This window comes from Passer montanus, unplaced genomic scaffold, assembly GCF_014805655.1.
Source record: "Passer montanus isolate IOZ18808 unplaced genomic scaffold, ASM1480565v1 scaffold59, whole genome shotgun sequence".
In the NCBI taxonomy this organism is placed as follows: domain Eukaryota; kingdom Metazoa; phylum Chordata; class Aves; order Passeriformes; family Passeridae; genus Passer; species Passer montanus.
This window is the reverse complement of record NW_024370926.1, coordinates 2,235,646-2,250,497: the sequence shown is the minus strand read 5'-3', so window position 1 is coordinate 2,250,497 and position 14,852 is coordinate 2,235,646. Positions and strand designations below refer to the sequence as shown.

The 14,852-nt window shown below is 51.7% G+C and overlaps 1 protein-coding gene across 3 annotated transcripts in view; it reads right to left on the bottom strand.

The window, feature by feature from the left end:
• Positions 1–420: 420 nt before the first annotated feature.
• The window catches only part of GJC2 (gap junction protein gamma 2), a 39,120-nt gene continuing 24,688 nt past the window's right edge, over positions 421–14,852 (bottom strand). For 2 of the 3 annotated variants that reach the window (XM_039726552.1, XM_039726550.1), the window contains one exon: positions 421–2,960. In XM_039726552.1, the coding sequence (XP_039582486.1) occupies positions 1,693–2,940 (1,248 nt within the window). In that variant the 5' untranslated portion in view covers positions 2,941–2,960 and the 3' untranslated portion in view covers positions 421–1,692. Of the gene's footprint in view, positions 2,961–7,537; positions 8,542–14,852 lie in introns of those variants that run through there. The other variant, XM_039726551.1, reaches the window with a different exon arrangement.

Here is a 14,852-nt window from a genome sequence, read left to right as displayed (position 1 = left end):
AAGGGCACATCCAAATTCCCTGCCTGTTCCCAAGAATGACCAAAGGGGAACAGGCATCCTCAGGGCCGTTAGGGACTGACCTCAAGGACATGGGAGTGATGTCCAGAGAGAAGTCAGGAATATCCCATGGATAAGAGATCCTGGCACAGCCCGAGGGAACAGCTTGGCACAGGGACAGTGCAGTGCTCAGGGAGAATTCATTTCTTTTGCAATAGGTTTGATCCTGAAGGCTCTGCCTGTCTGGGTTCTCTGTGGGGGAGATGAAACCCCCCCTGACAAAGAACAGTAGGAGCCTTGGAGCTCAGCATCTTGATTTTAACACACACCCAAAATACTCTAAGTGCATGAACACCACCCTAAAAGTCAAGCCCAGCTGAAAAAATTCCACATATAAACTCACGAAAACCTTCCTCACCACCCTAAAAGTCAAGCCCAGCTGAAAAAATTCCACATAAACTCAGGAAAACCTTCCTTCTATCATCAGGCCCTGTCCCCACTGAAGCCAGACCTTCTGCAAAGCCCCCCCAGCAAGTGTAGGAACTCTCCCAGTTCCAGGTGGAGCTGGAGGTAAAAGCCCCAGGATGAGATCAGCCCCAGCCCTGGAGCAGCTGGGTTTTCTCAGGGGAGGTGGAAGGCTGTAGAGGAGCAGAGGGGTGATATTACATTTACACGTAGCTCTCTATGTCTACGTTCACACACACGTGTTCAGAGTGTCTGTATCTACACATGGACACACACCCACACCCCCCAGAGACACGCTATGCATAGATCTTCCTCCTGCCACTATTTATAAGGGTTTGATTAATCAGAAAAACAAATTTGCCAACAGCGCTTTTCCTCAATTAATCAGAAAAACAAATTTGCCGACGCTGATCGTCTAAAATTCAGCAAGTGAAGGAACCTAAACCCTTTACACTTCTGTTTTCCTGGTTGCATAAAGGCACTTTCTGATGATGTGAAGCAGCAGTTTGTTAAAAACCCTGTTAACTGCAACAATTCCCATCACATCTGTAGCAAGGCTACACAGGCACCAGTAGGATGCAATGTCACTGCTCGCTCCTGCTCCAGAGGGTTTGGAGCAGAGGAAGGAAAGATGAAACCTTCAGCCCTGTGCTGGTTTTAGGTCTCCCTGTGTGAGGCAGTCACCCCAGACCTGACCTGGGTGCCAGCTCTGGCTCACAGCATCCAACGAGGCCTCCCCTGGCATCAGGCCATCAGCTGTGAGCCTGCCACCAAGGTCCCTGCAACATGTCAGCGGTTTTCTTACCAAAGGATCGGGAATTAATTTGGTTAAGGGCGTTTAGTAATTAAACACTGCCTGGCCTGCAGCACTCCAGCCTTGCCATGCAGGAGGGTGGCTGATCCCTGCCAGCCTGACTTTTCCCTCCTCTTCCCACCACGGCACACTGTCCAGTCTCTGCTGGGGGCTGCGGCGCTGAGCCAGGGGCTGGGAGGTGGGGTGGGTTTGCTGTTACTCTCTGGAGGTCCCTGTCACTCAGGAAGTGGAAACAGGGGAAGAAATGTCTTTTGTTAACTGGAAGACAGCACTAAATTGGTCCGAAACTCCTTTTACTCTCTTGACTTCCACACAAAAAACGTGCCCTGCCAAACAAACGCGAGATAACACCGAAAACCAGAAACGAACCAAAACAAAAACCCCTCTCACGCCGCCCTCTCTCCTTCCTCACAGAGTTATATCCACACGGACGTCTTCCCATCTTTACTGCTGGAGCTGCCTTTCTCCAGCGAGGCCTTGGGTTTAGCACCTTGTTTCTCCTGGGCGGTGTTGGCCCTGTTCTGCTCCACCACGGTGCCCCCCGAGGCGGGGCTGCTGGTCCGAGAGGGCTGCGTGTTGGCCTGGGTGCTGCTGTAGCTCTGGAAGGCGATGTCCAGCTGCTCCTGGGCCACCCGCAGGTGCTTGTGCAGCGTGGACAGATCCGCCGGCAGGTTCTCGTCGGGGCTGGTGCACTGCTGCTCCTGAGCCACGTTGGCCAAGTTCTGCTCGTGGGCCATCAGGCTGTTGGGGATCTTGGTGGACTTCTCGGATTTGACGACCAGGTTGTACTCGGGAGGGCAGGAGATGTTCTTGGGGTAGGCGTAGTTGTAGGGGGGCTGCCGGAAGCTGTTGATTTTCCGGTTGCGGATGGCGTCGCGGATGGTGCCGAAGCCCAGGTGGAACATCTCGCACATGTTCAGCAGCAGGCACAGGCAGCTCACCACGTACATCACCAGCAGGAAGATGGTCTTCTCCGTGGGCCGGGACACGAAGCAGTCCACGGTGTGGGGACAAGGGACCCTGTTGCAGACGTAGTAAGCTTCCACCTCGAAACCGTAGAGCAAATACTGCCCTATCAAAAAGCAAACCTCGAAGGAGGCCCGGGTGAGGAGCTGGAAGACGTAGATTTTCATCAGTCCCTCCTGCTGGATGCGCCTCCTCCCGTCGTGCTTCTGCTGCTCCTTGCACTTGGGCTTGGCCTTGGCCTTCTCGTGCTCGGCCGCGTCGTCCGAGATCATGGGCTCCTCCTCGTCGGCCTCCATGGCGTCCTCCATGTTGCGCACGGCCTGCCAGTTGAGGGCAAACTGCTTCTTCTTCTTGAACCCCTTGAACTTCTTCTCCTCCTCGGCCGAGCGGGCGATCCTGTGGATGGCGTAGCCCAGGTACATGACGGAGGGCGTGGAGATCACGATGATCTGGAAGACCCAGAAGCGGACGTGCGACAGCGGCGCGAAGGCGTCGTAGCAGACGTTGTCGCAGCCCGGCTGCTTGGTGTTGCAGGTGAACTTGCTCTGCTCATCGGAGTAGATGGACTCGCCCCCCACGGCCGTCAGCACGATGCGGAAGACGATGAGCACGGTGAGCCAGACCTTCCCCACGAAGGTGGAGTGATTGTGAATCTCTTCTAGCAGGCGGGTGAGGAAGCTCCAGCTCATGTTGGTCATAAGGGCTGCTCAGTTATGACCTGCAGGGAGAGGGGGAGATAAAAAAACAGGGACGTGAGGTCACATCTTGTGCCAGCTGGACAACCAGAGCAGTGACTGACCTGTGTGCTGGGCACTGGTGAGGCCACACCTTGAATCCCAGGGTCAGGTTTGGGCTCCTCATGACAAAGAAAGACATAGAGGGGCTGGAGCGAGTCCAGAGATGGGAACGGAGCTGGGGAAGGGTCTGGAGCACCAGGAGCAGCTGAGGGAGCTGGGAAGGGGCTCAGCCTGGAGAAAAGGAGGCTTGGGGGGACCTTGTAGCTCTGCACAGCTCCTGATAGGAGGGGACAGCTGGGGGGTCGAGCTCTGCTCCAGGGAACAGGGACAGGAGGAGAGGGAACAGCCTCAGTTAGCACCAGGGGAGGTTTAGATTGGATATTAGGGAAAATTTCTCCCCCTAAAGCATGGTCAGGGCTAGAGCAGTAGAGGATGCTCCCACAACACAGAGACTTGCCCTGCTGAAATATCTTTCATTAGTAAACCGAGAAAAATGCAAAGAATCAGTGAAAGAATGGGAATATTTATGTTTACAGGCCGATGGCCCTTTTAAGTTCCTCTTGAAACAAAGCAAAACAAAACAAAACTTTAATCAAATACAGACTGTTTCAAAAATAAACCTTGAGAAGCTTTCAAGAGAAAACCATGGATTTATTAGGAGACCTGGACAGCTGGGGAGGAAGAGCTTGTAACAAGCATTTTGTGTTTAGCTTAACTTGCAGCAGGGCCTCAGCCCAAGTTCCTTGGGTGACCTCAGGCAGCACTAAAGACAGGAGGCAATTTCACTGCTTGGCTGGCACAGATACTGAGGGATGAGAGCAGGAGGGAAAGCACCTGCACCCAAAAAAGGAAAAAAAAGAAAGAAGAGAAGAGAAGAGAAGAGAAGAGAAAGGAGCTGTTTTCCTACGTGCAAGAAGTATGGGCTTCAACCATAACTCTTCATGCTGGGTGAGCATGGCTGAGTGGAGAAAACCATCATAAAATCTCAGAATCCTATAAGTTTAGGGGGTTGGAAGGGACCTTAATGATCATCTTGCTCCATGGGCAGGGACACCTTCCACAAGCTGCTCAAGCCCCATCCAACGTGGCTTGGTGATGCCATGAGACACCAGCCTGGCTTTGCCCCACTGGAGACACAAAATCCTGCAGTAGGGTTTCCGTGGTGGGAACACAGCCCCAGCCAGCAGCAGGAAGGGAGACGTGCCCCACTCTGTTCTCCACATCCAGCCCTTCTGGAATGCAGTTTTTTGCTCCCACTGCTTCCCAGGACAGGAGCCAGGCGGGGCTGCCTCGCTTGGCGCTCGCAGTGGCGCTGCCCCCGCCCAGGGCTCTCGAGAGCAGGCAGATGGAATTTTCTAACCCTGCTATTTCCAGATCAAACAAATCCCCTGCGAACACAAACCCCCAAGTCTTCACACGCCGGGCCCGGCCTGTGGGAGAGCTCTGCAGATGGTGCTATTCTTGTCCTGGGGCTGGGGAAACTGAGGCACAGCTGGGTCATCAGCCAGAAGGAGAGGTGGGGAAATTCTCCTCTCTGCCATCAGCCCTCAAAGCTGATGGGACCAAAATCCCCCTCTCCTGCCCCAAAATGATGCCTTGGTCAGTACAGCTGTGCAGGTGGGATAATTTAATCACTGCAGGACATGGAAAGTGATGCCCACTGAGATATTCTTTATTTACTGAGGAAATTTGGTTTATTCAGGGGTGAGATGGGGAGGTTCCCTCTTTGAGTGCCTCTTTTTGCTTCCTTGCAGTGGGTACACCCCAAGGGGTATTTAACCCTTCCCCTGTCGTGCTGACATTCAGATAAGGGCAAACTGGGGTGTTAGATGATTTGCAGGATTAATCCAGGCACTCAGCCAAGCTCCAGCTGAGGGGAGGCTGGGAAGGGAAGACCCTGCTGGGTGTGGGGCATGGAGCATCTGTCTGTGGAGCATCCGGGTGTGGATGAGGCAGGGCTGGATGCAGCCCCACCTCGCCTGGCCCCATGCAGGTGTCCAAACCCCCCCACCAGCTCCCCAAATTAGCTGCAAGCCCCAAATTGTTCCTTAAAATGCACTTTGAATGTCCTGCAGAGCAGTTCATCCGAATTTCAGTGCTGCCCTAAAGACCACACCAAGGATAATTCAGCAGGATGCGGAGGTTCCCTCTTTGAGTGCCTTTTTTTGCTTCCTTGCAGTGGGTACACCCCAAGGGGTATTTAACCCTTCCCCTGTCGTGCTGACATTCAGATAAGGGCAAACTGGGGTGTTAGATGATTTGCAGGATTAATCCAGGCACTCAGCCAAGCTCCAGCTGAGGGGAGGCTGGGAAGGGAAGACCCTGCTGGGTGTGGGGCATGGAGCATCTGTCTGTGGAGCATCCGGGTGTGGATGAGGCAGGGCTGGATGCAGCCCCACCTCGCCTGGCCCCATGCAGGTGTCCAAACCCCCCCACCAGCTCCCCAAATTAGCTGCAAGCCCCAAATTGTTCCTTAAAATGCACTTTGAATGTCCTGCAGAGCAGTTCATCTAAATTTCAGTGCCTAAAGACCACACCAAGGATAATTCACCGTTTTGCAAGTGTTACTCATGGACACAATTCCCAAAGCTCAAATGCACCTCCCAGAAGCAATTTGCAGGGGCAGGAAGGGGCTGACCAAGGTTGTGACAGCTTTTGGAGTAAATATTCAAAGTTTGGAACTGGCATTTGTCAGGGTTGTTAGCACAGCACCCTCTGTCTCCTCTAGGAGATACATTTTAGAAAGGACAACCCAAGAGTAAATATTCAAAGTTTGGAACTGGCATTTGTCAGGGTTGTTAGCACAGCACCCTCTCCTCTAAGAGATACATTTTAGAAAGGAAAACCCAATTAAGTGCTCCCAATCTCCCGAGGCAGGGAAAAGGACAGAAATTGTGAAGTAACAGAAGTGAGGGGTTGTTGCTTTGGGAAGACCATCCCTGAGCTGTGGGTCCTGCCACTGCCCAGCCCTCTGTGCACATCTGGATCTGCAGGAACATCTGCGGGAGCCAGCCCCGAGCTGCTCCTGCACCCTGGGACCCCGCTCTGAGGGGTCCCACCCTGGCCTTGCACCCCTGGGAGTCCCCCTGCCCTCCTGGCACTGTGACTGAGAGCAGGAGCCCAGGGAAATGAGGGAAAAACCCCTCCCTACAAACTTCCAGCGGGGTTTAGGACTCACTGGCTACAAAGACCAAACTGTGGGATTTCTGTGCTTTTAGTTGCTTGGAGTTTAGTGCACCACGATGTTTTGGAATCAATTATAAATTAAAGAAGCTTCCAAGGAAAGACTCGTTCACAGCGCTAGACTGGCACTAGGAAAAGGCTGTGTCTCCTCTCCTCACAGCCCCAACCACCAAAGCACAGAACACAGATTTCTGCATCTTTCCACCTCCTACAGACCCAATTCCTCTGTGCAGTGTGAAAGTTATGCAGTCTGGGTAAAAAAAAAAAAAAAAAAAAAAAAAACCAACAAAAACAAAAAAAAAAAAACCCAACAAAAAAAAAAAAAAAAAAAAAAAAAAAAAAAAAGAAACCAACAAAAAAACCCCAAAAAACAAACAAACAAACAAAAAAAATCCAAAACAAAAGAAACCCAACAACAACAACAAAACAAAAAAACCCCCAAACAAACAAAAAAACCCAATAAACCCAAAACAAAACAAACAAACAAAAAACCCCACCAAAACCAAACATCTGGGTAGATCTGCAGCAGGCACAGGGATTAGATGAGGTGTAGATTCATGTAGCTGAATTATCTCCCCAAGAAAGGACTCCCCATCCCTGTGGCTTTGAAACCCATTTATTCAGTCATCCATCATCACCTGCAGAGGTGACACACAGCATATGAAACACACACAGGGGACAAGCTACACTTCAAAACAGCTGCAAAGGAGGGACAGGGCTGCTCAAACCACCACCAGCTCCTGAAGTAGCCAGAACTGTGCAGGAATGAGCTGTTACCACACTGACTTCCCAAAACCCTCCACACAACCACAGGCACAGCTGTAGGAGCTGGGAAAACTTTAAAAACTGACTTGAAAACATGCCAAAGAACGAAAAAAATATAAATCAGTGCTAGCTCGACGTAAGTCCATTCTGCATGCTTCTCACTCCTCTGCCTGAACTCCAGTGCAGAGTCATGTAACTGAATTATCTCCCCAAGAAAGGACTCCCCATGTCTCTGGTTTTGAAATCCATTCCATCATCACCTGCAGAGGTGACACACAGTGCATGAAACACACACAGGGGACAAGCTACACTTCAAAACAGCTGCAAAGGAGGGACAGGGCTGCTCAAACCACCACCAGCTCCTGAAGTAGCCAGAACTGTGCAGGAATGAGCTGTTCTCACCACAGTGACTTCCCAAAACCCTCCACACAACCACAGGCACAGCTGTAGGAGCTGTGAAAACTTTAAAAACCGACTCTAAAACACGCCAAATAACAAAAAAAAATTAAAAAAAAAAATAGAATCAGGGCTAGCTGGATGTCAGTCCATTCTGCACACTTCTCCCTCCACTGCCTGAACTCCAAGGAGGGGGGAAAAAAAATCTACTTACAGAGACATGATGCTTCTCGCCGTGGCTTTCCCCCCTCCACCGACATCCCCGTGCCTCCAATCCCTCTGCCGTGGGTAAAGAGCTTTATCCTGCCCGGGATAAAACCCCAGGGCTGCCTCCAGCGCCGCTCCCTATTTAAGGCGCTCAGACCCCGCCTTTGCCGGCAGCCCCCGCCCGACCCCCGGCCTGGCCCAGCCTCGGGAGAAGCTGGGAAGGTGCTCCACACGCCCTCCAAAGCAGAGAGAAGGGCTTGAAAGGGTTTTAAATCCAAACAAGCCGCCGGGTCTGGTTTTAGGAGCGCCGCCCGGAATTTTGCTGCGCCGAGCGCTTGTGCCGGTGGGGAGTGAGTGAGCATCAGTGGCACTGGTGGGAGGTTTGGAGAGCATGACTAACAGGGAACACGTGGAAAACGCATTCTGGCAGAAGCTCCTGGGCCGTTGGGGGTGAAAAAATAATTTTAAAAAATTAAAGGAAGAAAGGGAAGCTCGCTAGTGAGAAAAAAAAACTGCCCTGAGGCTCCTGCTTTGCTGCACTGCCAGGAAAAGCTGTGCCTGAAGGAGGTGGTTCCCCTCTCTCCGAGCTGGTGGAAGGAGCAGAGAGCAGGTGAAGAGTGGGAAAGGGGTTTTGAGCACCTACAGAGAGTTTTCTGCCTTCTTTGCAGCTGCAGGAAGGAATAGCAGGGATGGGGATGCACAGGGAGCCTGAAGCAAGAAGAAAACTTCTTTCAAGATCAAAACCTCCACCCTGATGGTCCAAGGAGCTTTGGCATTGCCATTCCAGCAGCACCAGGGCTCGGTGTGTCAGTGCTGTTAGCAGAATAAGTAGTTAGCAGAATAAGTAGTTAGCAGGATAAATAACATTTCTGCTGTGCTGAGAGTGGAAATGGAGAGCCAGGGCAGAAAGTCCAGCCAAGATCTCTGAGGGCAGAAAACGTGGGAAGATCTGCACTGGGATTAAAAGGGGTGTTAGAAACCGTATGGTTTATCAGGAATTTTTATCCCTGATGCTGATCAAAGCAGGGCATTCAGAGCTCTGGCTTCCAAAAAAGCCTGAATGGACCTGGAAGGGCAATTCCTGCTAATTGGAACTTGTTGCCTGGATGCTCTTTCAAGGAGCAGCACCTGCATTTTATTGCAGCTCCATTCCTTGAGGTTTCCTGTTATAAACTAATTACTCCCTTATCTTTACTGATAAGTTTATTCTCTGTTTGGAATTAGTCACCCAAGACAGGCAGGAAAAGCCTTATCAGCTGAGTGAGGTGTTGGGATGAACACACCTTGGTGGGAATATGCCACGCCAGGAAAACCAGGGTCTGGGAGGCATTTTTGGGGAGTAAACCTCTAAAAAAGTTAAATTACCACAACCCTGGCTTCATGTTTCAATTTCAGCACGTGGCACAATGACAGCTTGCTCTCCCAAAGGACACAGGGAGGTTCCAGAGGAGAGCACCAGGGCTGCAGATCTCCAAAAACCCCCAGGGCTGGAGATCCCCAAAAACCCCTCCAGGGCTGCAGATCTCCAAATCCCCCAAGGCTGGAGATCTCCAAACCTCCCCCGAGGACTGGAGATCCCCAAATCCCCCCAGGGCTGGAGATCTCCAAACTCCCCCCGCAGCCAGGGCTGGAGATCTCCAAATTCTCCCCACAGGGCTGGAGATCTCTAAAAATCCCCAGGACTGGAGATCTCCAAATTCTCACTCCAGGGCTGAAGATCCCCAAATCCCCCCAGGACTGGAGATCTCCAAACATCTCCAGAGCTGCAGATCTCCAAAAACCCCCAGGACTGGAGATCTCCAAACACCCTCAAGGCTGGAGATCTCCAAAAACTCCTCCAGGGCTGGAGATCTCCCACTGAGAGACTGAGAAGATGCAGCAGGGCTGAGGCCACATTATCCCTGTTTATTCCTGGGGTAGGGATTGGGCTCCAGCACGCTGGGGCAGTGACCTCCTTCCCCTCAAGGTCCTTCAGCTCTGGGGACAGCAGTGAATCACCTCGTGGTCACTCCACAGGGGCACTGAATGCTCCTTGGGTGATCCCCCACTAGCAGGGTCTCCCCAGCACATGTCAGTCCTCCTCCTCCTGAAAGCCACACGCTGTGACATCCACCAGAGCTCAGGGATGGCCACCAAGAGCTCGTTCCCACCCGAGAGCTGTGCTGAAAGCCCCACCTGCTGCTGCTGCTGGTGCAGGACAGAGCTGCAGGGAAGTGTTGTTGGTTATTTAAAAATAACCAGCTGAGAACAACTCCCAGGCTCAGCTCGGAGATAAAAGGCAGCCCAGCGTGGTCCCAGCCCCTTGGGTCAGGCAGATTTTTCCAGGCTCTTTGCTTTCTAACCACGGGGGTTATTTATACACACAGCTCTCAGGGCTGGGTGAAGATTTCTGGGGCATCTGTGCTCCAGGCAGGCCAGGCAACATCTGCTCCTGCTGCAGCCATCACGCTGGCAGGGAATGAGGGCTTCCCCTCACCAAACACCACCCAGGCAAGGAGGCAGAGCCATAAATGAGTGTTCAGGGAAAAACCCACCCCTGCCTGGCCAGGAGAGGAGGGAATAAACGAGAGGAGACAGAGGGGAAAGGGTGTGATGGAGCTTTGGGTAATCCTGGCTGCTGCTGGGAGTCACCTCCCCAAGCCACCTCTCCCCCAGGCACCATTTGTGTTTCAGAGCAGTGATCTGCACATATTTATTTAAATGTCCTGTTGAAATACATAAGTGCTGTCACCAATGATAATGAGAACTGGTGTAACAGCTCCTGCTACTCCAGGGATGAGGAGAGACCATAATTGCCCACTCTGGGCACAAACCTACAAAGCTCTGTGCTGGACTGTGCTGACAGGTCATTTTCTTCTCTGATTTTCCTCCTTTGGATGTTCATTTGTTCAGTTTTTAACTAAAGGCAGTGAAGGTTTGCATCTTTGTGCAAATTTTAAGCCTGTTTTTAAAACAGGGCCCACTGTGTTGAGACAGATGTGACAAAACTGGAATAAATTAAAACCACCATCTTTTACCTTATTGATTATTGTTGCTTTGAGATTATTTGAATTTCCCATCTGAGAAGCAAAAATGTTTGAACACCACAAGCGAGAGCAAGATGTGAAGCAGCAGTTTTAGTTCTTATCTTTTTCCTCTTGGATTAACTTCACTAAACTTTTTTTCCCTGACTTTTGGAGATGGGATGCAGGGCTCATCCTCACCTTTGGTGGCTGTGGGTGCTGCCCACTGGAAAAGGGATTTGTGATGGGAAGCATGGCAAAGGCACTGCTAAAAAGGAATACTGGGGTTTGGAAAATATGATTTTTCTTTTGCCCAGACTAAAAATCCACAGAACTGTGTTATTATTGTCATTTGCCAGTAATTGGGTGGCAGTTTTGGGGAAAAAAAGGGATCTGTGGCTCAGCCAGTGAGTGACAGAGTCACAAGGGAGCACTCTGAGGTTTATCCCCTTCAAGATGGGCTTCAGGGCTGACACCTCCTTCCTCAATATGTCCCCCTTTCCTGCACCCCCTCTTCTGCTCCCAGAGCTGCTGTCCCAGGAGCACACAGGTCTGGGGGGATCCATGGCTTTGGAAGAGGATTTGGGCTCATTTTCAACCGGTTTGGTTCAAGCCAGCGCTGGGAATTTGCCATTTCCAGCAGCACTTTCCTGGCTGATGGCACGAGGTGAACGGAGCCCTGTGGAGAACCCCAGAGGGGTTTGGGGTGAAGGGACCCTAAGGAGGCTCCAGTCCCACCCCCTGGCCATGGGTGGGGACACCTTCCACTGCACCAGGCTCCTGGGACCAGAGACCCACCTGTGTCCCACTGGGACAGCTCCGTTTGCATTTCCTGGTGGCAAAGAGGCCACCGGCTCCCAGGGGAGCCCCTTCTCCATGCCTGGAGTCTCCAGGGCCTTCAGCAACACCAGGACCCAAGCTGTGTCACCAGGAACCCAAGCCGTGTCCCCAAAAACCCAAGCTGTGTCCCCAGGGATCCAATCTGTGTCCCCAAGGACCCAAACTATGTCCCCAAAAACCTGAGTTTTGTCCCCAAGGACCCAAATTGTGTCCTCAAGGACTCAAGCTGTATCCCCAGGAACTCAGACTCTGTCCCCAGCGACCTAATCTGTGTCCCCAAAAACCCAAGCTGTGTCCCCAGGAACCCAGTCTGTGTCCCCAAGGACCCAAAATCTGTCCCCAGCGACCCAATCTGTGTCCCCAAAAACCCAAGCTGTGTCCCCAAGGATCCAAACTGTGTCCCTAGGACCCAAACTGTGTCTCCAGGGACCCAGTCTGTGTCCCCAAGGGCCCAAATTGTGTCATGAGGGATGAAAGCTATATCCCCAAAAACCCAAGTTGTGTCCCCAAGGACCCAAGCTATGTCCCCAAGGATCCAAATTGTGTCCCCAAGAACCCAATCTGTGTCCTCAAAAACCCAAGTTGTGTCCCCAAGGACCCAAGCTGTGTCCCCAGGGACCCAAGCTGTGTCCCCAGAGACCCAAGCTGTGTCACTGCCCCCGGTGACAGGGCTGGGTTGGGGCTGGGCCACGTCTCCTGAGTGCTTTGGGACAGGCCAGCAGCTCCCAGCAGGGATGGAAGCCCCATTCTGGGACAGAATTTGGATTAATGGGTGGAGGGGCCACGCTTGGGGACAGAAAGAGCAAATTTCCACCTGAAACAGAAACCCAGCCAACAATTCCACGGGTGAGGGGGTCAGGGGGGAGCGTGGCTGTCCCAGGGAGCTGAGGCAGGCTGAGCAGGTGGGAATGGCCCTGCTGCTGCTCCACTCAGCCAGATCTTCCAGGATCCCTTCCAGTGCCACCAAACCCCCTGATTTAACACCAAAACCATCCCAGCTGTGCAGACTTCTTCCCTCCTTCACGCAGAGCTTTGGGTGCTCTCCAGGATTTGGGGCTAATCAGGGCTTGCATCCTAAGAACTCAGCCAGAACCTTAACTCTTTAAAAAAAAAAAAAACCAATTTGCAAGCAGCAGAAAAAGCTGTGCCAGGGGCTGTTGCTTTGGGTGCTCTCCAGGATTTGGGGCTAATCAGGGCTTGCATCCTAAGAACTCAGCCAGAACCTTAACTCTTTTTTAAAAAAAACAATTTGCAAGCAGGAGAAAAAGCTGTGCCAGGGGCTGTTCTTAAAATCTGCTTCATCACAAAACTCTGCTTAGACTTTTCAGGGCATTCAACCCCAATGCAAATGTGTCATTTGAAGGACAGAAAGACAAAATCTCCACTTATTCATCACTAGGTTGATTTTTATCCTGCATTCAGCTCTGTTGGATGAACCCAAGAAGGTTTTGATGTGGAAGAGAATTATGTGGTTGGTCTCTGGCTCTTTGCAAGGATGAAACAGGGAAAATCTGGTCTTACACATTTTTCCAAAGCCCGTGGGGATTTTGGCTGAATAATGCAAGGCTGTTTGAAAGTGAGGTGAGGGATGTTTTCCTTCATGCACTCTGAAAATGTAAACTCTGGCTCTGAGCTGCCATGACATTTGGACCACAGTTATGCCTCAGTTAGCACAAAGATAGGTCAGAAAATGGAATTTCTGTGAAGTTTGCATTGGTTTGTGCCTGGAGCCAGAAGGCAGTGCTGTTAGCAGAATAAATAACATTTCTGCTGAAAAACAGGAAAAGTTTTCCTTCAGATATCGCTGGCTGATGACTGCAGAAAGGTAAAAGCAATTTGCAAATGACCTAAAAACTTATCTGATATGCTTAAATAACAACAAGATTTAAATCCCAAAGTACAAAAGCCCAGAGGAAATGTTTAAACCCAGGCTGGAGAGCAGAAGGGATTTATTCCAGCTGAACATTTCTCTGCAATGGACACATTCTTGAGATAAATTTCAGTGCTGAGAAAAAAAACACATTAATTTTTCTGGGGGGAACCTTTCTGCTGAAGCGTCTGAGGTGGTGGGATGACACTGAGAGGTGACAAGAGGGAACTCAGGTGGAGCTGACGTGGCTCAGCAAAGCCCTTCACAGCATTTTTCCCCCGGCTTCTATTCCTGCTCCAAAGAAAACATCTGCCTCGATAGCCAGAGGTCAAACTGAGCCATTATTCCCTCCTCTATTTGCTTCCCTTTCCTGAAGTAGCTGGAGGAGCAGTGGGAATGAAAGGCCACCTCCAGCCCCACCCATCAGGGTCATCCCTGCAGTCAGAGCTGCCCCTGTTTCTCCCGAAATCCCATCCTGCCTCCCTGAGCTCTCATAACAGGAAGCAATAAAATTTCCACTCGGTGTTGCCAGCCCTGTGAAGCCAAGCCAGGCTTGACTTGCTCCAGACCTTCCTGAACTTGTACAAAAGAGTGAAAAAAAAAAATTAAACAATTCAATTAAAATCAGAGGAAATCCATCTCCAGGCCGTGCAAAAGTTCACAGCTCACCTCCTCCTCCCTGTGTTGTCCATGTGGACATTCCTCCATCCTGCAGTGCCTTAATGCAGGTGGGGGCAGAGGAAAAGGGTCAGGGTGGATGGGAAAGGTTAGGGAATGCTGGAAAAAGAAAAGGGAAACGGACACATTTTTGGCTGCTGCAGCAAGGTGTGGGTTTGGTGGTGTTGTTCCCAACACCTGTGGATGGGCAGAGGTGGAGTGTTAGGAGGGAGCCCCAGGAAAAGGGGTCAGGAGAGGTTGGGAGCTCAGCCACGGCTTCTGAGCTGCATTCAGGAGCTGCTGGGTGAGGTCCCTGACTGCTGCCAAGTGGGTGAAAGGAACATTTTCCCCTATTTTTCAGTGGCACGAAAACCACATTCCCAGTGTCAGTGTGGGAAGAGGGAAAGGGGATGGGAGCAGCAACACCTTAAGGGCAGCTTGAGCATAAAGACAGCAACCCCCAAAGTGGAGGTGGAGCCGTTCTGTCCCAGGCACCCACCCAAAGAAAGCATGGAGGGACAGAGCTGTGCCAGGGCTGCAGCCCCTCTGCCCTGGAGCCAGGCTGGGACAGCTGGGAATGTTCACCTGGAGAAGCTCCAGGGAGAGCCCAGAGCTCTTCCAGGGCCTGAAGGGGCTCCAGGAGAGCTGCAGAAGGACTGGGGACAAGGCCTGGAGGGACAGGACACAGGGAATGGCTCCCACTGCCAGAGGGCAGGGATGGATGGGAGATTGGGAATTCCTGGCTGGGATGGAATTCCCAGAGCAGCTGTGGCTGCCCCAGGATCCCTGGCAGTGCCCAAGGCCAGGCTGGACAGGGCTTGGAGCACCTGGGACAGTGGGAGGTGTCCCTGCCATGGCAGGGTTTGGAACAGGATGGGCTTTGAGGTCCCTTCCAACGCAAACCATTCCATGATTCTGTGGTTCTCTGAAAGCAGGACATGCCCAACATCTCC